Genomic DNA, 25,953 nt, shown 5'->3' on the forward strand with positions numbered 1-25,953 from the left:
GTGTGTGTGTGTGTGTGTGTGTGTGTGTGTGTGTGTGTGTGTGTGTGCGTGTAAAACTTGGGGTACCCTGGCAGTGCAGGGTGACAGGGGGAATTTGAGGATGTGGGTGGATAGTGACGGGCCCTGAGAGCACATCAAGGTAAAGAGACAATGAGAAGCAGCAAGCAATGATTTCAGCACTGTACTGTCAGCGCTTTGCGTATTTATCTTCAAAGAATTTCCAGTTCATTTGCTAATATAGTTTGGTGACACTTACATATAAGGGCCCCATAGTTCTCTATAATTTCATTAATAGTAACTGAAGTTCCAGAATGTTTCCAGGAAATGATGATGTCATTGCATGTTAATTATACAGAAAGTATATAAGCCAACCTCATTTTCCTGTTTTGTCTGTGGTTTGTATTAAATTAAAAACTAATTTCCAGGAATTTTCCTTTGAAGTTATTAGTTAATATTTTGGGACGCACACATCACCGTGATGTCTTACGGTAGAAATGAACTGTACTGGACTTAAATGTGAGTTTGAGGACATTTATTTTTTGGACAATGTCTCTCAAGTTCAGTTCTCTCAGCCTATATGCGAAGAACTCGGGATGAATTTTTAGTTAAAATCCACAAGGTTGTGATGCTCATGCTTACGACATGTGTTGTGAGAAGTGCTTGCTACAATACATCTTTAGAGTGAACATTTAGTTGACCAGCCAACTGTAGCTTATAAATGAAGTCTAAAGTCAATAAATGACTGGTTCCCATCAATACAGACTCCAACACAAACTCCAGATAAGAACAACAAAAAACAAACTGATTTGGCTTCAGATCGTGTGTTTCTAGTGAAGTTTGTGAGCCACCAATGATTTTTTATTTGATGAAAATAAAGTCCTTTGCTCATCAACCTGCAGACGAGCTCCAAGGTAAGGACAGCATTTTAAGAAACAAATGTCATCAAGTTCTACAAAGAACTCTGTCAGCTTGCTCTGCACTTTGCAAACATACAATAAGAATATCCTCTACATTTGAAAGTACTCAGAATTGTGGTAAAACAGTTTCCAGCAAACTGAGATCAAGGATTGCAGGTGCCCATTTGGAATTAGTCCTTCATATATCAGTAAGTTGGAGAAGTTATGCTGATGTAGTAACATATTTATGTAACATATTCATGACCATTGTCCATCCATCCATTTTCTTTCACTTATTCTTTTCAGGGTTGCGGGGGGGTATACACTGGACAGGTTGCAGACAACTATTCATATTCACATTCACACCTATAGCCAATTTAGAATCAACAATTAACCTAAACTAACTGTCTTTGGACTGTGGGAGGAAGCTGGGATACCAGGAGCGTACCTATACAGCTGGATGGCAGATTTGAACCGAGGACCTTCTTGCTGTGAGCCAACAGCTGTGCATAAGTGGGGTGGCATGGTTGGACTCTAATTGTTCACTGTAGACCATTATGATTCATTAGTAATGATGATTATTTGTTATTGTGAAAAAAACCCATAAAATGTGGAAATGTACTTTTAAGATTGGACAAGTTTAACTTTACTTGTTTGGAGTATCTTAAAATAGCTGCATTTGTGTGTTTACTTCAGTAAATAATCTGAATATTTTTACCACCACTATGCAAGCTGGTATAACCAGTGATCCCAGTGATTAATGTATGTGTATCTATGGAGGCAGTGGTCTAGCCACATTTAAAAATTATTTTTAATTCACTGAATGTTCAACTGATTTTGAAGCTGTTTGGTTTGTTCTTGGTTAAGTTGAAAGTGCAGGCTTTCACACCAATCTTATGTTGATAGCAGCTACAGTAGTTCTATACAGTTCTAACTGCTGCCAAATCAAAACATTACATCAAGTCTAATAATTTTGTAAGAAGTTTGACTTAACTTCAATTCATTTCTCAATTGTGTTAGATCCCCAAGTTCCCCATTAAATATAAAGCACAATGTGGTTTGTTACTTTTAGTTTATAACTTAATCACCCATAGTGGGTTTAAGACGAAAGATGAAACAGCACAAGAATAAAATAACATAAAGTTCATGCAGATATGGGGCCAGATTTCCAAGTGGGCTTTAGAACTACATTTGATGTTAAAAAGAGAACAGTGGAACACAGAGGGATTATGTAAGACGGTGCAGCAGCAGATAAATGTTGATTGATCTGCTGATAAGGGAGTGCTAGGAGCTTCTTCTTCTTTCTCCCCTGCCTCAGTCTGGAGCTGATGTTTAAATAAAAGTGATAATGGAGTGCCTGGTGAGGTGTGGGTTCACAAAGTGTTCAGTCGTCACACTCTACATCTGTCCCTTACTGTCCTCTTGCTGTCTTTCTTTTCATTGTCTTTCTCTTTTCCTGTCTTCCCCTCATTTTGTCAATTCCCTGTTTTCTTTCTTTGCCTCCTCTACTCTGGTCTAAAATAATTCTTATTCTCCTCATTCCTTTGCTTTTCTCCTCTTTTGTTCTCCTCTTATTTCAGCCCAACTTCTTCATTCTTAATCTTCATGTCTTTACATCATTTCTTTTTACCTTCTTCATTTGCTGCTGCTACTATTTTACTCCTTCCCATATCTACCCCCCCGTGTATCACCTTCTTGCGCTCTCTCTCATTCTCTCTCTCTCTCTGTCTTGGTCGCTCTCTCGCTCTCTCTCTCTCTCTTGCTCTCTCTCTCGCTTTCTCTCTCGCTCTCTCTCTCTCTCTCTCTCTCTCTCTCTCTCGCTTTCTCTCTCTCTCTCGCTCTCTCTCTCGCTTTCTCTCTCGCTCTCTCTCTCTCTCTCTCCCCTTCTCATTCATTTTCTTCTCTTACATTCTCTTCACAGCACATCTGCATCTTTATTTCCCCTTTCGCCTCATCATTGACTGTGACTTTCTCTTTCTCCATGATTTTCTTTTTCCTTGGCTATCTTGTCTATCCGGCACTATGCTTTTTAAAATTTTTGCTTCCCTTTCTCTTCTTTCTGATCTTGCTCAACGTTTTTCTCTCTTTTCCTTCTCCTTTTCTGTCCATTTGTTTCTCCTGATGATTTTCTTTGTTCTTCTAAGTTCTTCCTCCCTTTCTTTCTTTTCTGTACTTTACTCCTTCTTATCCATCCTCATTATATTCCATCTTCTTCCTTTAATTCTCTCTTATCTGGTGTAGCTTTCAGTGCTTACTTGCTTCTCTGCCACAGTGTGCAAACATTTTTGCGTCCGTGGGCGAGACAAGAGAAAAACAGGCTGCATTATCTGAGGACGTCCCCACAGCCAAACGGTTTCCTCATCTGAGTTTGTGGAGGCGGACGAGAAACATTCCTGAAAATGCGAAACATTCAGATGAGGCTTATTAACGCTGGGGCTTTTCAAACGCTTTCAGTGTTTTGCAGAATCTTAGGAGCTTTTGTGGTGGTTGAGCTTTCAGCATACTGCTCACACAATCAGAATCTTATGCGTTTAGACTGAGCAGCCTCACTGTGATATATGCTGCTGTCACTGACCTCCTGTGTGATGATACACTTTCCTCTAGAAGTACAGTGAGGACAGTGGGGCCAATCCCTTTATTTTTGGACTGAAAACATTTGGGTTTGACATTAGAAGATGAATATGAGACAAAAGACCAACATCTCAGTTTTTATTTCCAGGTATTTAAATCTGGATCTGATACACAGTTTAAAAGATAGCACCGTTTGTCTGAGCCCACCCATTCATTTTTCTTGTGAGCAAAAGTATTGGAACATGTGACTGACAGGTGTGTTTTGTTGACCAGGTGTGTCCTGTTAAATTTATCATTCAAACAATAAATAGCGCTGAATGTCTACAGACAGATTTAGGTTTTGCCTGTGCAGACTGTGCATTTACAGTTAGAGGAATAACCAACATAAAATCCAGAGCACTGTCTATGGGTAGAAAACAAGCTGTGAAGTTGAAAGAAGATGGAAAATCAGTCAGAGCCATTCTACAGACATTGGCCATAGCCACACAACTGATTGGAACGTCCTGAAGAAGAAAGTCATCACTGGTGTACTAAGTAACAGATGTGGAATAGGTAAATCAAGGAAAACAACAGCAGTTGATGACAGAAACATTGTAAATGTGTAAATAAAAACTCTAAAACAACTCAGCAACAACTTAGAGAGGGTAGGACTGAAGGTCTCACAGTCTACTGTTCACAGAAGACTCCATGAACAAAAGTACAGAGTCTTCACCAGAAGACACAAACCACTAATGAGCAAGAAGAATAGGAAGGCCAGAGTGGAATTTGCCAAGAAGTTCAGAGACAAGCCTCAGAAATTCTGAGACAAAGTTTTATGGACTGATGAGACAAAGATGAACCTTTACCAAGGTGATGGAAAGGCTAAAGCTGGGAGAAAGCAAGGATCTGTTCATGATCCCGAACATACAAGCTCATCTGTGAAACACAGTGGAGGTGATGTCATGGCTTAGGCTTACATGGCTTCTTCTGGGACAGGCTCATTAATCTTCATTGATGATGTCATGCAGAAAGATAATGACCCAAAACACACTGCCAAAACTACAAAGGAGTTCATCAGGGACAGGAAGTGGAAGATTTTAGACTGGCCTAGTCAATCTCCAGACTTAAATCCTATAGAGCATTTTACCTGTTAAAGAGGAGACTGAAGGGAGTACTACCCCCCCCCCCCCCCCGCCCCCACCCAAACAAACTGTATATAGGTTCCAAGGATTAAACACCCAGGCGACAACAATTTTAAAAAATGTGCACTAAGACTGAAAAACAGTGACAGCCAGAGATCTTTATCTGTATGATTTAATTCCCTAAAACACACAGGGGCTAGGTATGCTAGGCAGGACACACAATGAACATGATATAAGAGGTGATGAAGAAGTTCCTGGGAAATGGCCTGTAAAAATCTTGCCTGATTTAAATTTGTCCAATTTCCCATTCAAGAGGATCTCTTTGAAAATGGCTGATAAACAGACACAGGGCGATTCAAAATTGTACAAACTAGTCAAACATGGAAATAAATCACAGTATATAATATAATAATAGGTAAAAATTTAATTTCTCAAAGACAGAATAACACTGCCCACCTGCTGATGATGACCTCCCAAACTGCCATGATGGATCCCGATGAATACCTCTTTTTGAGTCATGCAGAGCTTATGATGGACACTTTCCCAGTGCCTTCACCAGTTACCTCCTTTATTACTGTTTGTATGTCTGTATTTATATATACACATTATATAACCTCAATCTTACTTATCTATTTTATTTTTTTCTAGTTTTCTTCTTCTTAGTTTTTACCTCTTTCACCTTTATCAGCTTTCAGACTGAATAGAACTGCAGACATACAAACAACACTCCCTTACACATGCAACATTCATTTAAATGTTTGTACTATGTTATTTTGTGACTGTTTTGTCCCCATGTCTTGTCCTATTGTGTCTTTTGTTTCAAAATAAAATATATTTTACAGAGTAATAAAAAAAAGTAAAGATAAATAAATAAAAGCTGAACTTTAAAGACATTGTTGATAGAAGGCTGATAAGTTGATCAAAATCAAAAACAGCAGCGTAAAATGGTAAAAATAAATAAATAAATAAATGTTTTATTGCAAAAGGCAATACTTGAAATACATGAAATAAAGTTACATAAAGATTAGGATCTGTTGATTTTATATATATGCCACTGTAAAGGTCTGTGCACATACAGTACATATGACTCCACTAGCGTCATGGTAATGAGTACAGCCCAGGACTCTCAGTCTGATGAAGCGCATCATTACTGAAATCAGAAAAATTACAGTCCAACAGCACAGAACTGGCAGATTACATTTTGATTGGGCACAATAAACAAACAAAAAATTACCTCTGTGTTTGGTTATTACAGTTTCTGGAAGTCCCATTCTAACCACTTCCTCTTCGCACTATGCAATTTCACCATACAATTAAGAGTTGCACAGAAAATACACATCAAGTGCTGTTTCAAAATTAATTTTGTGTGAAGGATCATCATCAGCAATGACAGCTAGGTTTCCAGCTATGGACGAGCAGTTTTCAGCACTTTTTAGTTGAAGAATTTACAGTTTTGATGCCTGAAGGCAGTTTGTCCAGTGACAAATGCAAGTTATCTGAGAAAATATTCATCAGAAGCAATTCTGAATTGTAGTAGTGATGAGTGAGTCAGCATATTGTGTATATAAGTGCACTGAAATTGTGTTAATATTGGTCATACAAATAAACTTCCCTCACAGCCTCAGTTACTCACTAGTTTTGCTTCCTGGCAACCTTATCAACTTCCATTAAACAAACACTGAAGGATCACAGTTTTTACACACTGGTTGCTGCTCTTCAAGTGTCCCAGGATGGGTCGCTCAAAGTGTCAGGGCCACTGGGTGAAAGTCATTAAAGAACCTGATGGCTGACTGTTTTGACACAGGGATGATTATCACTGACTTGAAGCATGTTGGGAACCAGGTTGGACTGGTTCTCATATACTTCCTCTGCCTGAGTATTCAAAGCACTTTTTATTACAAACCTCATTCACACACACAAGCACTTTTCTACATAATGTGCTTTCTATCTAACATTCATACACATTCATAATGCAATAAATGCATTGGGAGTATCTTGGGCAAGGATAAATTGGCATGCAGACTGAGGCAGGCAGGGATCGAACTACCAATTCAATTCAATTCAGTTCAATTCAATTCAATTCAATTCAGTTCAATTCAATTCAATTCAATTCAATTCAATTCAATTCAATTCAATTCAATTCAGTTCAATTCAATTCAATTCAATTCAATTCAATTCAATTCAATTCAATTCCATTTCATTCCATTCCATTCAATTCAATTCAATATTTTTTATATATTCTTATATATTTTTTGTATAAATTACAACAAACAGTCCCCTCAAGGCTCATTATATTGTAAGGTAGAAACCCTACAGTAATTACAGAGAAAACCCAACAGTCAAAGTGACCCCTATGAGTGACAGTGGGAAAGACAAACTCCCTTTTAAGAGGAAAAACCAGGCTCAGGGAGGGGCAGTGATCTGTGACTGGTTGGGGCTGACGGGAGAGAGAGTACAAAAGACATGCTGTTGAAAAGAGCCAGAGATTAATAATAACTACTGATTAAATGCAGAGTGGGGTATAAACACAGTAAAAAAAGGTGAATGCAAAGAAACAGTGCATTATGGGAACCCCTCAGCAGCCTAGGCCTATTGCAACATAACTAAGGAGTGGTTCAGGGTCACCTGATTATTCAAAACCTTGTATGTGAGAAGAAGAATTTTAAATTCTATTCTGGATTTAAGAGGGAGCCTTGTGCTAAATATGGTCTGTCTTTCTAGTCCCTGTAAGTACTCTTTTGTTTTGTTTTGTTTTTTTGTCAGTGCTGCAGCATTTTGGATCCGCTGAAGGCTTTTCAGAGAGCTTTTAGGACAGCCTGATGAATTACAATAGTCCAGCCTAGAAGTAATAAATGCATGAATTAGCTTTTCAGCATCACGCTGAGACAAGATGTTTCTAATTTTAGAAATATTGTGCAAATGCAAAAAAGCAGTCTCACATATTTGCTTAATATGTGCATTGAAGGTCAAATCCTGGACTCCAGGATTTCTCACAGTGTTACTGGAGGGCAAGGTAATGGCATCCAGAGTATCTGGTTAGACACCATGTTTCTAAGATTTGTGAGGCTGAGTACAGTAACTTCTGTTTTATCTGAATTTAGAAGCAGGAAATTAGAGGTCATCCAGGCCTTTATGTCTTTAAGACATTTCTGCAGTTTATCTAATTGAAGTGCGTCATCTGGCTTCATGGATAGATAAAGCTGAGTATCTTCTGCATAACAATGAAAATTTATGCAATGCTTTCTAATAATACTGCCTAAGGGAAACATGTATAGTGTAAATAAAATTGGTCCTAGCACAGAACCCTGTGGAACTCCATAATTAACCTTAGTGTGTGAAGAAGACTCCCCATTTACATGAAAAACTAGAGTCTATTAGATAGATATGATTCAAACTACTGCAGTGGAGTACCTTTAATACCTATGGCATGTTCTAATCTCTGTAATAAAATGTTATGGTCAACAGTATCAAAAGCTGCACTGAGGTCCAACAGGACAAGAACAGAGATGAGTCCACTGTCAGAGGCCATAAGCTCAATTGTAACCTTCACTAATGCTGTTTCTGTACTGTGATGAATTCTGAAACCTGACTGAAACTCTTCAAATAAACTATTCCTCTGCAGATGATCAGTTAGCTGTTTTACAACTACTCTTTCAAGAATTTTTAAGATCAAAGGAAGGTTGGAGCCTGGCCTATAATCAGCTAAGACAGCTGGGTCAAGTGATGACTTTTTAAGTAATGGTTTAATTAATGCCACCTTAAAAGTCTGTTGCCAACTAATAAAGATAGATTCATCATATTTAAGTTTGAAGCATTAATTAATGGTAGGACTTCTTTGAGCAGTCTAGTAGGAATGGGGTCTACTAGAAATGTTGGTGGTTTGGAGGAAGTAAGTTAAGGTACAGTAGCTACTCTGCACTTTGTTGGCACATGGCACTGAAGAGCATAATAATCAAGGAATCATATCCTTAAACTTAGTTACAGCACTTTCAGAAAGACTTCTACTGTAATAAAATGTATTCCTGACTGCTGTGTAAAGCAAATGTAAATGTTATTAAGAAATGATCAGACAGGAGAAGTCTTCAGTTTCTATGCCATACGTCAGGACAAGAGTCAGATTGTGGTTAAAGTGGTGAGTGGGCTCATTTGCATTTTGAGACAAGCCATCTGAATCTAATAATAGATTAAATGCAGTGTTGAGGCTGTTGTTTTTGCTAGTAATAATAGATATTAAAATCATCCACTATAATTATTTTATGTGAACTGAGTGCTAAATCAACTAAAAAATCTGAGAAACTCAGAGTCAGTGACAGGTGGATTATAGACAAATAAAACAGGTTTTTGAGTTTTCCAGTTAATTAATAAGCTGGAATTGAAGATTGCTGCTACTCCTCCTCCTCGACCTGTGCTTCGAGCATTCTGACAGTTAGTGTGATTCGGGGGTGTTGATTCATTTAAACTAACATATTCATCCAGCTGTAACCAGGTTTCTGTAAGGCAGAATAAATCAATATGTTGATCAATTATTAAATCATTTACTAACAGGGACTAGGAAGAGGGCAACCAAATGTTTAATAATCCACATTTAACTGTTTTACTCTTTGTTGCAGTTGAGGATGCTACATTATTTTTTTCTTTTGGAATTTTTATGCTTAAATAGTTATTTTGCTGGTTTTTGGTTTGTTTTTTTGGTGGTCTGGGAGCAGGCACCGTCTCTATGGAGATGGGGTTTTGGGGGATGGCAGGAGGAGAGAAGCTGCAGAGAGGTACGTAAGACTGCAAGTTTGCTTCCTCATCTCAACTCTGGCTAGTCAGGTTTTAGGGGTGATAATACATTTGGTCAGATTTCTAGAAATGAGAGCTGCTCCATCCAAAGTTGGATGAACGCTATCTCTCCTAACAAGACCAGGTTTTCCCCAGAAACTTTCCGAATTATCTATAAAGCCTACATTATTTTTGGACACCACTCAGACATCCAGCAATTTAAGGAGAATACTCAATAACCAGAGTTTGTTCCTGTGTCACCAAATGGGGGGAAATGGTTAGAGATGTGAACAGGTTGGTGGTGTACCAGGAGCTTCTGTTTAAGAGTAAGATGTCCACCATTTGGTCTGTCAGTTACCACAACAATATATATATATATATATATATATATATATATATATATATATATATATATATATATATATATATATATATATATATATATATATATATATATATATATATATATATATATATATATATATTGCCTGTGATTTCCTTTGTTCATTGTTGTGGCATTGTCAGAACTCCAATAACAGAACACCATGGGTTCAGATCAGGCAGGATGTTCCACAATCATGCCAATCACACCCCTCAGGCAGATTACAATTAGAAAAAGAGAAGATGAAGAAACAGCCTTTATTGTCCCACAAAGGGGAAATTCAGGTGTAATAGCAGCCGCAGATATAAAAATTCACATTGTTGAAAAACAATATATAGAAAAACAAGATTAATAATAATAATAATATATACTGTACAGGAATATAACAGAACTATTGTTCAGTTATAGGTTCACTTCAAAATGTACATAATGTGCCTGTGTGTTGAACCTTAAATTCTGGGTCTTGTTTTATAGAACTCAACAAACTGAGTTGTCCTGAGATCTTTCCCATATTAAGCTGTGAGGATTCCTGGGGTGTGGTATGGAGACACATGCATACGTTCAGTGCATGGGTTAGATAACTGGTAAAAACCTCCTCGTCTGTGTGAATTAACATGCTACCAGACAGTTAATTTCACAATAATCACCATCTCCAGGATCTGTCGGAGGCAGCCAGTGATCTATGGCTGGTGACAAAGGACACAGTAAATCCAGCCTATAAAATGTGAGGCAGCCTCATCAGTCACAGCTTTCTTTATGGTACAATGGCACGTGTGTCAGTGTGCTAATGTGTATCCTTTCACTGTTTCACTTGAACTATGTACGTGTTTAAAGTGTGCATGTGTGTGTATGTTCATGTGTGTCTCATTATTATTTGTGTTCAGGCACTGAGGAAATGTTTAAAGGATTTTCCCACTGACACTGGGCTTTTAGCATGGCCTTAGCTCCTCTATCAAGCAATCTGTGACATTAATGTGTAATGTCTCTGTCATGACTCCTGCCATTTGTTTACACAGTAATTATACACTGGTTGGGAGTGAGGGACTGCTTCACCATATTCACTTTGGGGTTAATGCCCAGTTATACAAGAAAGTGATACTGTGGCAAAATAATGTGTGCAGTGGTGTTGAAAGCATCACCAAATTTTCAGCAACACACTTTCTCATCAGAGTGCTATAGAATACATATTCATTACAGTACAGGACTGGACAGGACAGGACCTACAGCAGAAGGCAATACAGAAACTGCAGTGTTTCCACAGTGGAACAGAGCTGTGCAGTTTGATGTCAGATGAGCCAGACCACAGCAGCACAGCAGTGTAGTGTGCAGCAGAGGTGGATAGTGATGGGGACAATGACTGTACACTTTCAGCAATGACACTTGGTTCTGGAACTTTACAGGGGCGGCTTCGTGTTCATATTAACAGGGTGGGAGGCTTGTAGCTATGCTTAAATACAGCACATACATACATATGTACCATCACCACTGACACTGAAGACACTATAAATGACTAAAAATAACTGCTGTGGTGAGAACATTCTGCTTATGACATAATAAATATATTATTTTATTGTGAATGATACATTTTTAGTTTTTGAATTAACTAAAATATGAAAGTAAAAGAAAATAAAGTGAAGAAGGAAGTCATGCACTGTGTATTTGGTTATGCATTTTGCCTTTGTGTGTTCTTGTGGTGAACTTGTGGGTTATGTGTATGCACTATGTTGAAACTCTGCTGTATGTGTGCTTAAACAGAAAGTGCCTGAGAGGAAGGCATACAAGAGGACAAATCACTTAACTTTAGAGTCAAACCCTGTGTTAGGAGTTTTCTGGCTGCTGTTCTACTGTCATCAGGTCTGTAAATGTGTGTTTTTATGAAACGCACTTCTAAGACAGCACTTTTCCAGTCTGTCTGTTTTGTCAGCCCTGTAGCATCACAACCATACAACATGAAGTCACAAAAGTTTCACTTAATATTGAAGTTCTTTTTGCTTTGTTTTATTCTTTTACTTTTTAATTTGCACTTTACCACTGAAGACAAAAGCCAGATATGTGTGGTATTAGTCCAGTGTAAAGGGCAGCAAATGTCCACTTGTTATTTTTAATAAAATTCAAAAGCAGCAAAAATCTCAGTTTTGCAAAAGTTGAATTAGTCATCTGAGATAAATTTACATCATAAAAGCCTTTCTTTCCAGAATTTAATATTAAGGGTCAGATTTATTTGCAGTCTGCACCAAATCAAAACATCTATTGAAGTATTTCTTGAAGAGGTGCACTGTCAGTTTTGAAACTGATATGCACAGAAACAGGTATTCAGTGGCTGAGCTTATTAGTTTAGAGGTTGACATGCAGAAAAGCCTCTTGGTGTCAACTTGGTCACACTAAGCTTTTGAGTTTTTGTTGAAGGTCATATCAATGGCAGCATGGCAAATTTTGATGTAGCCTTCTTATATGTATCCCAGCTTGAACACGTCTGCGTACCAATGTTTAACAATAGTTGTAGTGACACTTGGCAACAAGAAATAACATGTTTTATAAAAAGATATACTCCTTTGTGCAGGCTGACCACATCTTAAATGTAAACGGAAGAAACTTGATGTTGTTTTAATGTGAAAATTGTGCATTTTCATGAAAATATGTGTCCTGAAATGGTAAATGTACCATGAAATGGTAAATTGTTAAAGAATTAGGGAAAGTGGAACCTGTCACACACCTCAGATGCCTCACTAGCACCATGCACAAAATTTCAGTAGCCCCACCATTATTTCTTTCCTCATCAGGTCGACTCATTTTTACAAGCTAATTTGTGCTGGTCTTTGCTAAAAGCTGGTCATTATTGAAAAGAACTGGCTGCAGCTTTGTTTATATATTACTGCATTGTTGATGATTACCTTCACTTCCATCTTCGCACGCATTTTTGTAATTTTGGCAGAATGCTGCCCCATTTTGTAAATATGGCCCTAAGTGTCTTGAATAATATTATGAACTATCATGCTGAACAGTAACATTCCAGGCCCCACCCACATCCCCCACAAATCCATCCTACCCAATCTCCTGTCCAGGCTGTCTGAGACAAGGCATGTCTCTGTATAACAGAGGTTTGCAACTCTGGAGCTTTCCTCTTTTATCCATTAGTCTGGTTGCTCTCTTTTCTTCTACTCTGCCTTGGACTGATATCAGAGCATTTCCACTTGCTTTCATGTTTCACACTGCAGGCGATGAAAGCTGTCAGTCTAGAATGCAACAAAGCTAACAGTCATGGAGGCAGGAGAGCAGCTTTAAAAGAAGAATTATAGATTTAAGAGTGGTGACTTTCAGAAAAAGGGGTAATGATCTTCCACCTCAAGAAAAATGTACTAGTGTGTTCTGGTGGGCACTAGTGTAATGGTTAGAAAGACTGTTGAAGTGTCTTGGGGCAGGACAGTTAAAATCCTGCTGCTCATTGTGAAAACACCTCTGTCTCACAGCACAATGTGTGAACTTCAGTGTGTGTACTAAAGCTTTGAATATTTTACTGCAGATTTGTCAAGACTAGTCAGAAAAGTGACAAAGGATGTTTTAAGAGGTAAATATCACATATATCTCCCAATCATGGAACATTTTGTTTGTGTTGTGCTTATTTGTTTTACAATCTTCAATTACAAATGGGGCTCTAGAACAAATAACTTTGAGTTAATAAAATATGAAACCAAAAAAATGTAAATTCAATTCAAGTCACTTTTTTGTATCCTCCAGGGACCCAAGAAAAATAAGTGCCATCAAAATTATTTTTCGTTCTATTTTCTGACATCCTTGGGGGGGGTCAAAGAAACGTTTCACAATTTAGACTATTTAGATTTAATTATAGCCATTAACCAACAATAATACAAAATAAAAACAAATAAAACACTCCATAGGGCAACAGGATGTGTGATATCTTATTCTGGATGGATTTTATACCCCCTACAATACATGTAGATACTTCTTTAAGACACTCTTGCTTGCACAGCCATCCCCCATAGCTTATCCATTAAACAGCTGGGCTTGTGTGAAATCACTGATAGTTTAATGAGAATGTGTCTCTGAGTACCTTAAAGCAAGAGAGATAGTCTCTCATTCAAAGAACTGAGGTTACAACATAACCATAAGTTCTTTATTGCTCCACTCCATTACATATTCCATATGGATGGGGTAACTCTTTAAGATACCCCAAGAGGAGATGGTGCAGCCCAATATCCCAACCACAAATAATCTACTTACAAATGTACATATTTACATGCCAACCAGGTCAGGACACTACAAGATGCAAATGCCAAGCCTGAGAGCCAGACGGCCTATCAGTCTGCAAAATGCAAGACTGGCACCAAGGAGACCCTGCAAGATGCAGAGGGAAAGATATGATGGAGTAACCGCTCTGATTGGTCCACAAGACACTAGATTGACTGTGGAGACAATGCTCAGTTGGCTATGACTGAGGTGCACCCAGCACCCGCTCTCTGAGGGAAGGACTGGGTGCCACATTTAGGCGTTAGAATGTAGAAAATGTAGATTCATATGACCATGTCACAGCTGCACAAATGGCCCTCCACAAGGCCCATGAAGTGGCCACACCTTGGGTTGAGTGGCACCGTACTCTGGATGGGAAGAGAGTACCTGAAAATGCATACTCCTCCTGAATGACCTCTACAACCCAATGAGACAGCCTGGGCTTTTACAAGGATCTGCCCAAGACCCCAGGGTTAAAGCAGACAAGAAGTCTTGCTAAAACTCTGTGCACACCTGATGTACTCTGTCAAGATCCAGCCAGGGCACAGAGCAGTCTTCAGCAATCTCTGTGAACTGAGAGCATGGGGCTCTCTAATCCTCCTGGCAAATGTTATGGCTATCAGGAAAGCTGTTTTAAGGGAAAGGCCTTTCAAATCAGCATCCTTGAGGGGATCAAAGGGGGGATGCTGAGGAGCGCCAAGGACTATGGAGGTTCCACGGGAGAAGCGAGGATCCAGACTTGTGAAGTGTAAGCCTCTGGGCACCTTTAAGAAACAGGGAGATCAGAGATTATTCATCCCCACTGAGTGCTGAGCGACCAACATGAATTGCCTGAATTGCTGCCACCGTACCACACAGGGTAACTGCAGATTTGCCCATCTCCAGCTGGGACTGCAGAAATTGTCAGGATGTCCTGGCTGTGGCCTTAGAGGGATTGATGTGGTGGACTGCACATCAGGAGGCAAACAGTCCCCAGGGGTACAAGTAGGCAGCCCTAGTGGATGGTGCAAAATCTTGTACATAATCCTCTCTGGCTCAGTCCTGTTACCTACAAGGATTAGGTATCAAAGTACATAGAGATGACATCCATTACAATTGACATTTATTCAAAGCCCATTATTTCAAAACATAAATTATTTAACTGCTTTTAAAACTGAAAATATTGTTCCTGAAACCTTTACAAACAAAATCATATATAAAGATGATTAAAAAAACAAAAAAGTAACAATATTTGACTTACTTCTCTTTCTATAAAATGTGCTTGCTGCAGTGCCAGCCATTTTGGATTGAAAGTAAATTAAATGTCCCAACATGCCAGCATGCCACATGATATGTCCTCAGAAAGCCCAGAATATCGTCTTTAGAGTACAACAGGATTTAATTGAGTTTCTTTTGAAAAACTTAAAAGATGTGCATGAAAATGTGATGTCCACTACAGAGGACAAAAGGCTGGGCCTACTGCCAAATCACAACAAATAGTTACCTCAAAGTTACTGTAAGGTAAAGGCTACAATAATAGAGAGAAAATCCCAACATTCAGACAACTCCCTATGAGCAAGCACTTGGCAACAGTGGAGATGAGAAACTCCCTTTTAACAAGAAGAAACCTCGGACAGAACCAGGGTCAGGGTGGGAGCAAGGGGAGGGAGATGGGGGGGTAAAAGACGATTATTATTACACTTTTTTTTATTTAACTATTGTTCTCAGGTGGCATGGTGGTGCAGTGGTTAGCACTGTTGCCTCACAGCAAGTATGTCCCTGTGTCATGATCCTGGGCTGTTTTGCCAGTGGTTTGGGGGTTGTGATGTTCAGTTATTGTTCAAGTCTTCAGTTTGTTTCCTAGTTTAAAGGACTTTAGCAGTTAGTTTATTTGATCTTGTGACCACTGGTTCATTTTGCACTTTATTGTTTGTTATTTTCCTTAGTGCATTTGTTTCTTCCTAGGTTATACTTGGTTTGTTTCATTCATCCTTAAGTTCCCAGTAGCTTTAGAGTTTAGTTCTTCCTGTGTCTTCCCTTAGTCGTCCTCCCTTTTTTTATAGTCTCTTGTGTCTGTTTCCCTCAGTGTCAGCATCCTGTGTGTGTGTGTGTGTGTGTGTGTGTGTGTGTGTGTGTGTGTGTGTGTGTGTGTGTGTGTGTCTTTCAGGCCCCTCTTCTGTGGAACCAGCTCCCAGCTTGGATTCGGGAGACAGACACCCTCTCTACTTTTAAAACTTTCCTTTTTGATCAAGCTTATAGTTAGGGCTGGATCAGGTGACCCTGAACTACCTCTTAGTAATGCTGCTATAGGCCTAGACTGCTGGGGGGGGGTTCCCATAATGCACTGTTTCTTTTCATTCACCTTATTTGCTTTGTTTATACTCCACTCTGCATTTAATCATTAATTGATATTAATCTCTGGCTCTCTTCCACAGCATGTCTTTCTCTCCCCTCAGCCCAACCGGTCGTGGCAGATGACTGCCCCTCCCTGAGCCTGGTTCTGCTGGAGGTTTCTTCCTGTTAAAAGGGAGTTTTTCCTTTCCACTGTCACCAAGTGCTGCTCATAGGGGGTCGTTTTGACTGTTGAGTTTTCTCTGTATTATTGTAGGGTCTTTACCTGCAATACAAAATGCTTTGAGGCGACTGTTTGTTGTGATTTGGCGCTATATAAATAAAATTGAAATGAATTGAATTGAAATTCCAGACCTTTGTATTTTGAACTTTGCTCATGCCTGGACTTAGGGATTCTGTATTTTCATATTTGTGAGTAATGTCGTAATAAAACAGCACTGCGAGTTACATTTGTTGCGTCCTGCATTTGGGTCCAACTGTGTCAGCCACACAGTCAAACCGTGACACCCTGGGCCTGGGTTAGTTCTCTTGTGTTACTATTTCCTTGATAGGAACATAAAGGCCTGAACTGAATTTTGTTGAAATCTATTTGATAGTTGTCAAGGCAGTTGCCTGAAAAACAAAAAAGTTGATTGATGATTAAAGAACTCATGCTGTAGGTACCATAAATATCTGTATAACATTTTAAAAATCCATTTGACAGTTGCTGACTGAGCCACAGAGCTGCTGGTATGACTCAAAACTACTTTTTAATGATCTGAGCATTAACAAAACTGTCTTCTAATAGCATCTTAAAAACTTATGGGATTGCGATATGATAAACATCTCTAGTTAGCACTGTATGCCACTGCTAACTTTTGACATCACCACATAACAGTTATTGTAACCTACCACCTACCTAGCACCAAACCAGGGAAAATCCCTGTACTGTCCCTAGAATACTGTTCTGTCTGATAATGTCCTTGTGGTTGTCAGTGGCCAATTTTTTAAGCTGGAAGATATATTAATTTGGATAAAGCATGACATTATGACCTATATGGTCTTCCATACAAAAATATATGTTGTTTTTAGGGGAATATGACTTCCTCCAAGTTAAAATGCAATGGAATAGCACTTTGTAATGGAATTTGGAGTTGTGGACTCAGTGAATACAGTATATGTTTCTGATTATACAGTACTGTCAATATCTTCCATAAAATGCAAGCTGGATAACTTATAAACATTACAGCTCAGATTATAACACTGCCACTAGTTTAATATGTGAAAATATACAGTAATTTCCTTGTCTGTTTAACTGTCACAGTCATCAATACAAAGCCCACACTGGATACAGTTTGCTTTTGTAGCCCACGTACTTTCTCTGTGTGGGAGTTGGGTGTGTGCATGCAAATATATGGCTGTTTAAAGTGTGTGAGTGGGGTGAAGAGAGACGATGAGTGTGCAGCTGTGAGAAAGATAATATGGTTTGAATTTAAACCTGACAGTCACAGATCAACAAACAGCGGTGGCTGGGCCATATAGACTGTTGACTTTGAATAACCATATATGGAGAACTGAAAGGCTTATTAAGGACTTTCAGTGCCCTATATCTGAAGTCATATTAGACAGCAGGCAAAAGCCACACAGTATGATGACGGTACCTTTGAAACCAAACTCCATAAATTAGCTGGAAACCTAACATGACACTGATTTGTATTAAAGATAAACCCTTTGACAGGGAGGTATCAGCCCAATTGAAACATTAAAAAACTGTAATTGTGCACACAATTACAAACACACGTACACACACAAACACTGTTTATGAACAAATGAACAAAGACATAATTAACAGTCTGCATTGATAAGAATATTGATAAGAATGATTCATTTTAAGGCTGTGTGTGTGAACATGAATATGCAAATTCATATAATCAGCTGATTCATAAAATTTCATTAGTCATAGTAGCCATAGCATTTATTCCCTTACCCTTACCTTATACATGAATACATAAAAAAATCATTAGCTCTATGTGGTGGACTGTATAGCATCCTATTTGTGTGTGCATCTTTTGAAAAATTAAAAAGACATTTTACCATTTTGAAGGTATGTTTTAAGATTAAAGCTATGCTAAGCCCAGTGAGGTTGTGCTTTGAGCTAGATTCTATGTCAACATGCTATCATTTTCACTTTAAAGTGCTAAAAAGCTAATGTTAAGCAGCTTATATGTTCTAATACCCATACTATCACAATATTTACCAAGCTGAGAAAACTTTTATTATGAATCAATATGTGGTAAATTAAATGGAGTATGATAAAAAAAAAAGAAAAAATACTAGAGCATAAAGTTGCATTTTACATTTTGTATGAAGATCAGCATGCTTTTATAACCATTTTAACCCACATTCCTCTGGAAAAGAGGTCTGTTGTAGGCCATGGTGTCTTGCAGGAATAAAACAAGCCTGAAGGCCTAGAGAGTGCAGGCACCCTGCCTTCCAAATCTCACACTTACTTTTTATTTTAGAAATCGAGATGCTTTTTCTCCCATATTAGCTTCTTTGTATTAGTTCACTGTAAATCCAGAATTCAATTTAAAATCCTTCTTCTCACATACAAAGTCCTGAATGATCAAGTCCCATCACATGTTAAAAACCTCATAGTACCATTTTATGCCAATAGAGCGCTCCACTCTCAGACTGCATGCTCTCAGCCCCCTCTCCTGTGGAACCAGCTCACAGTTTTAGTACGGGAGATATACACCCTCTAAACTACAAACATGAATGTTGTGATTGTGCTAAATAAAGGCCAGAGGATCAATAAGATTTATCTTGTAGGAACTATGAGTATCCAAGCCAAATTTTATAGCAAGCCATAAATAGAAATCCAACACCTTACCACCTTACCATGTTGTTTTTCCTTTAATTTGTCACAGTTGTGCATTTCAATAATTGACCACCTCCTGTTGCTACTAAAGAGAAGTTCCTATAAGTCCTAAGTCTATAAGAGTTGTAATCTGGAGACAGTGAAAATCTCTGCAGATTTTCATAACAATCCAGCTCTTAAAAGTTGAGGTGTTTCAGTATGGATAAAATAAACATGACCAGCTTTCTCTGTCAACCTCAGATCCTAACCCAAATGCTTTGTACATTATTCAAAAATATTCTTTACCCTTAAGACCAATTTTTAAATTAGGTATCCACGGAACAAAACTCTGTGTTTATGTGCATCATAAATAGTGTGTAGACCATTAGATTGGTCACTTTATCATAATGAAAAATCTCTGTACACAGTGTCCATTTGGTTTTGGTCTTGACCTCCCTTGAAAGGATGGGACTTGTTGCTTTCACTGCCTGTTGAAATGATATCTTAACAGTATTAAGGGTTATCATGACTGTATATCACTGTTTATCCAACATTCTCCAGCATGTAGGGAGCTTTAGTAATGTGATGTGGCCATACTGAAGAATAATTTGTTGGTTTCCAGTGTCAGTAGCAGCAGGGCCAGTAAAAGGTTTCTTTGAGATGATTGCAGAACATTTTCAAAAGTCTCATACCCTGAGGTCACTACCAAGCCTATATTTAGATTACAACAAGACAGTGGTGACTGTGCAATGTGGCTGTACACTGCAACACATACACAATGGAAAGTAAATTCCACTCATGGTGCCCAGTATTTTCGGTGTTCTGTCTGTCAACTTTCTCCACCCACAAAGGGACTTTTACAAGATCATAACAGGTCTGTGAATTCTCTCTCTATCTCTCTGTATGTGTGTGTGTGTGTGTGTGTGTGTGTGTGTGTGTGTGTGTGTGAGAGAGAGAGAGAGAGAGAGGCATGATTCCTAAAGAGGCCACAGGAGGGCATGCAATTTTCTTGAGTAAACCCTAACAAACTCTTTATTGTCCCATGTAAAATGCATTTTGACTGAAATGCACTTTTTGACATGTGATGAAATCTAATTGAAAAACACCATGCTAATAAAAAAAGTAAACATTTTTTAAAGACCCAGATAGATTCTTTACATTTTGTTTATTATTATTTTTAGTAGTATTTTTATGTGGACCACTGTAACCTTGGTGTGTGTGTGTGCGCGCGCGCGTGTGTGTGTCACACAGTCTGTAACCATTGTGTCTATAAATATTGCCTTCCTTTTCCTAAGCTCTATAAATATCTCCAAATGACTATAGTTAACTCCTTGGTGAACTAAATCTAGTCTTTCCTAGAGCATAGTCAAATCAGAGCGTCAGAAATTTCCAACCCCTCGCAGCCTGTCTACCAAAAGAAGTAAATTCCACCGCTCTGTCCGTCTCATTTGTTTGCGGTTATGCCTCTCTATGTGTCTCTCTCCCTCTCTTTCTCTCTCAAATACTCAGCTCGGTAAAACTCGTCACTTTCCGATGATCGTTTTCCGGAATTTAAACCAAATATGGAACACGGAGGGTGTTCCCATTCGTACCGGATTCAACCTTATATGGGTTACGAAGCTCAAACCGGAATTCCTCTTTTTGATCGCAAAGCGGTATTAGATAGAAGATGCGTGAGAATAAGTGCATATACAATGAATGCAAAGAATGGTGGATAAGTTTGGGTGCTCGTTGTACTGTGTGTTGTTGTAGTCAAGTTCTGTGGCAGTCTGTTGCAATTTGGCAGCCGGTGGAAAAAGTCGGTCTTATCTGTCCTGGAGCAGCGGGCTCTCCATTGACAAGAGATTCCCTTTGAAATCGTCATGGAGCCTCATAGCCAATCAGCGTCTCTCTTCTTATTTTATTACTCCTCCTAGTTCCATATTTGGGTAATGACGTGCGGCAGCATTCAAAAGGTTCCCCATATATACATACTAGTGTCAGGGCCCCCGTTCCCGTTACTTTAACCAGTTTTAACTTTATGAAGCGCACCAGAACAGAGCTCATCCTTTAACACACGCTGACTGACAGAGACATGCAGTGGTGACCCCCTGCGTGGCTGGGTTACACATTCCCTATTTCTGATAAGCTTTGAGGTAAAGAACAGAAAGAAAAGGACAGACGCACTAATTTCTTTCCGCTCTACGATGACGGCTAAAACTCTGGAGAAAGTGCCGGGGAATCTCGGAGGGTTCGCGTATCCCGAGAGCGTGTACTCCATGGATGACATAGCCACCAGCTTGCCGACCTCTGTGGCCATCTTCCCCAACAACGACTTGGGAGCGCATTACGACCAGATTAATGTGGCAGCAGGTAAGATGATTTTGCACGCCGAAGAAATTCGTGTGTAGTAAAACGTTGACATACGAATTTCATCATCAAGAAAATATTTTTTCCCATCAAATGGCTGCAGGAAAGAGTAACAAGGCAACATTTTTAAAAACTATTTTGGATGTTATACTAAAAAGTAATGTTAGTGTCACTGTTTCGGTTATGTTATAAGATGATAGGAGCACAGTCCGTGCGTAATGGAGCAGAAATGCACCTGCTTTCTCTCACTTGAAGCCCACTTTCCTGTCTAGTGTGAAGAGGTTAATGAATCATGCTTTCTGATTTGTTTCCCCCCGCAGAGGGCTTGATGGGCGCAGACGTGAGTGGAGAGAAACGCTCCCTAGACCTCTCGTCATATTCCAGCAGCTTCTCTCAGCCCGCAACCCATCGCAACCAGACCTTCACCTACATGGGAAAGTTCTCCATCGACTCCCAGTATCCAGGTAACTGGAACCCCGAGGGAGTGATCAACATCGTCTCGGGGATCTTCAACGTGGCCCAACCACCTCCTCCTCCTCCTCCCTGCTCTTCAGCTTCCTCCTCCCCGGCTTCTTCAGGATCTCCCAATCACTTCTCCAGCGGTAATTTGAGTTGCACCATGGCGGCTCAGAGCCAGGCAGAGATAGAGCACCACCACCACTTGTACTCACCCCCGCCTCCTTACTCCACCTCCGGCTGCGGGGAGGTATACCAGGACCCCTCTGCGTTTTTGTCCACCTCTACCTGCCCTATCGCCTCTTATCCTCCACCCTCCTACTCGTCACCTAAGCAGCCCGGAAGTTCAGACGCACCGGGGCTTTTCCCCATCATCCCTGACTATTCTGGCTTCTTTCAGCCGGCTTGCCAGCGGGACATGCACACGGCCGGTATTCAGGATAGGAAACCATTTGGTTCTTGTCCTCTTGATACATTCCGCGTCCCTCCACCTCTGACCCCGCTGAACACTATCAGGAACTTTACTCTGGGGGCTCCGGGGAGTGGTGGCTCCGAGGGAGGGGCGCCGCGGCTCCCCTCTGCCTACAGCCCACAGAACTTGCCTCTGCGACCAATCCTGCGGCCCAGAAAGTACCCGAACAGACCCAGCAAGACCCCTATCCACGAGCGGCCGTACCCCTGTCCGGCGGAGGGCTGCGACCGGCGGTTCTCGCGCTCGGATGAACTGACCAGACACATCCGTATACACACTGGACACAAGCCCTTCCAGTGTCGGATCTGCATGCGCAACTTCAGCCGCAGCGACCACCTCACCACTCATATTCGCACGCACACGGGAGAGAAGCCATTCGCCTGCGACTTCTGTGGCCGCAAGTTTGCTCGGAGTGACGAGAGGAAGAGACACACTAAAATTCACCTGAGGCAAAAAGAGAGGAAGTCCTCCACTGTCTCCTCTTCCTCCTCTTCCTCATCCAGCAATTCCGGGCTTGAGCGGTCAACAGGCGGCATCAGCGCAGCCAACGGGATCTGTTCATAGGTTTCCCTGGAAAGCTTTGCTGTCACCAAGGCAATGTGACACACACTAAAACTTAAAAACGAAAGGTACCATCAGATAACAATTCTTTAACTAGTGTGAACTGTAGCCCAAGCATCAGAATGGGAATACACAAGAACTTTTGTGCAGACGTGCGCAGTTACGCACATTCTCCCATTCCTGCCGCAGAACTGACTGAAAGACTGACACGAATGCACTTTGATTGCACAGTCTATTGAACATACAAATAAAAATATCCAATAATTCATACAAAATTAAGAGATAATCTGTAATGTGAAGGGGACTTCACAAAATAAAATCTAGCCAACACTTAACTGAGCGCGCAGCTTTTCCGCGTAAATGTGAAATAACTGCAATAACGTTTCAAATAAATAAAACAATTTTAAGTTATTAAATTGACAGTGAATTCATCTTAACATGTTTGTGGAAGAGTGAATTTTCCCTTTAGTGCCTTGCTGTGTGTCTTTTTGTACACATACTGATTCAAGGACACTTCTATTGAAATGTATATTTGTCCTTTCATTTGTAAAGTAGGAAGACATTCTATTTTTGTATGCATTTTGTCTCGTGTAACTCCATTTGTTCAGCAGTTGTGGTTAATGTTTAAACCATGTTGGAGTGTAAATATGTTGAACTCATACCGACTTGACTTTTTTGTTTGTTTTTGTTTTGTGATGTGTGTTTTGAAACTTATTAAACGCATCAGAATGATAAACACAGCCGGCATCGTCAGTTTGGTTCATTACTCTAAACTACAACACATGAACACTGCGTTAATAAAAGTGTCACTGAATTTAAAGTGAATGGTATACTTTTTATCTGCATTCTAAAAAAGACCTGTTGATGTTGGAAATTTTAATGGGTAAATCCCACGTTGCGTCACCAGTGGCATCTCTGACTCAGTTTTTGCCCACTCAGTTTTTATTTAGGTGTCACATCAGGTTACAAACAGGCTATGATATGCAAATTGTTGGTTTTATCCTCGCCGACAACAGCAGAACAAGTCCGGGCTTTGATACAGTAAAGGTGGAATAAAACGCTATTCACCAGAGCTAAGATACAGCAGAAAATCTAGATCTCCAGCCGCTTTAAATGCGGCGAATCTCGATCGGTTTTAAACGTGCGTATCTTTAGAAATTAAATAGATCTAGGGGAAAAATATATTTATGAGATGCAACAATATAGACGAACTATACTTCCACAATGGAATGATTTTTTAGAAAAGCTCCAACAACAGAACAAAGATTAAAAATACTCTTTAATGATGAAGTTTACTTATTTGGCTTTATTTCTTAGTCGAATCTTTAAAGCCGGTTCCAAGTCTTTGAATTTCTTTTAATGGGGAAACACTGATTTGCTTTATATATATTGGTTAGTTTTATTTATTAATCTATTTGTTTGCTGTCCCAGAAATATAATCTATAAGTTTTTAAGTGTGGAATGTAAAGTTCATCCCTATTAATAAAACCTGCCAGAAAAATACAGCCTTAGCGCTTATAAATACTTTATAGTATATTTCGTTCAATTTGCTCCTTCAAACTGTTACTTATTAACACTTTTCCAAAAAATAAAAAGTAAATTTTTACTCAACTATTTATTTTTATGTGTTTGTTATTTTATTTTTTGTCATATGTTGTGAATCGCAAGTAAACGCCTCTCAGGAATGGGAAAACGGCGGTCACCTGTTTCCTTTCCATTTACCAAATGTGTGTATATGAATAAACACCCGGATGTGGTTCTTTTCACTTGTGGTGGAGCGGAGTTATTTATGGTTGTTTTACCTTAGGGCATTTTAGGGTGTATTACACAACGGAAGCACGTGAAATAGTATGTAGAGACGCAGTATACTAAATGTTTGACTGAATGAAAACAAAACCGAGTCTTCTTCGTATGAAGAAAAAACTACTTTGTGCTCTGCCTTGGAGAAGAAGAGAGGAAAGTCAAACTTTATTCTCCCTTCTGGTTCCTCCCTTTCATCACATATACACAAAATCTCTGTCAAAGAAATATCTTTTGTTGGCAATGAATACTGTTTAGACACATGATTACATGGAAACTGTGAGCAATCTTGTACAGATTCATTGTGATGTTACAGATGTTCACATTAACAAACATATTTATTAAAACTTTACTCGAAACTGTATAGCCCAATTTTAAAATTACATTCACAAAGCAATTTTATCACTGCTCAGAACAACACAGTATTTTCAGATCAAGTGCACAACCAGTCAAAATAATAATACTGCTGAGCATTTATTACATATACATCAAAAATACTGAAAACACAGATATCCCGGTCACTTTGTAAATACAAAGGAAGCTAAGAAGGGGTGTGGGGTGCACTGTCCATGCTGTTACTGCGTATTTTTCCATATTTTGCTGAGTCCTGATCAGGACTCAGCAAAATATTTTTTCCATATTTTGCTGAGACTGGGACGGAGATTTATCTTATATTTTCCCACACCCCTCCTTAGCTTCCTTTGTATTTACAAAGTGACTGGGATATCTATAGACAGTATAGATTCCTGCTTCTACCTTCTGTTTATTTGTTTGATTTTTCAGTTTGGAGCCGGGTGCTGTGCCAAAAAGTGATTTACTGTTTTGATGTGTTTTTTTTTCTGTGCAATATCTTTGTATATATTGATAGAGAGACTGTAGTCAACAGAATTTATGACGTATATATAAAACAAATAAATTATCTGTTTTAAAAGTATATATATGACTGCATTATTGTGCTTAGATTACAGTCAATCCAGCCCTTTTCTGGCCACTTCAAATATCTTTACAGAACTGTGATGTTGAATTTGTTACAATTTTTGCAATTTTTGCTCTTGGTCAGATATCATTTGAAAATTGCATTTTTAATGCCAGTGACACTTTTTATATAAAGGATCTATAAAAGCCTCTTTGCAAAAAACTGACAGAAATTTTCTTTCTGGCACAAA

The 25,953-nt window shown here is 39.2% G+C and overlaps 1 protein-coding gene across 1 annotated transcript; it reads left to right on the top strand.

The window, feature by feature from the left end:
- The first annotated feature begins 21,161 nt into the window (after nucleotides 1-21,161).
- On the top strand, nucleotides 21,162-23,647 carry egr2b (early growth response 2b). Its single transcript, XM_030755516.1, has 2 exons — nucleotides 21,162-21,501; nucleotides 21,819-23,647. Exons 1-2 carry the CDS (start codon nucleotides 21,336-21,338, stop codon nucleotides 22,988-22,990), a joined length of 1,338 nt encoding a protein of 445 aa, XP_030611376.1. The 5' UTR covers nucleotides 21,162-21,335; the 3' UTR covers nucleotides 22,991-23,647.
- The last annotated feature ends 2,306 nt before the right edge of the window (nucleotides 23,648-25,953 follow it).

The sequence above is a fragment of the Archocentrus centrarchus genome, chromosome 19 (genome assembly GCF_007364275.1).
Source record: "Archocentrus centrarchus isolate MPI-CPG fArcCen1 chromosome 19, fArcCen1, whole genome shotgun sequence".
Classification (NCBI taxonomy): domain Eukaryota; kingdom Metazoa; phylum Chordata; class Actinopteri; order Cichliformes; family Cichlidae; genus Archocentrus; species Archocentrus centrarchus.

Excerpts from the sequence above, each read along its gene's own strand:
- egr2b (XM_030755516.1), top strand. The coding sequence starts at position 21,336 with ATGACGGCTAAAACTCTGGAGAAAGTGCCGGGGAATCTCGGAGGGTTC. Across the intron at positions 21,502-21,818 it reads CCAGATTAATGTGGCAGCAG|AGGGCTTGATGGGCGCAGAC; the intron begins GTAAGATGATTT and ends TTCCCCCCGCAG.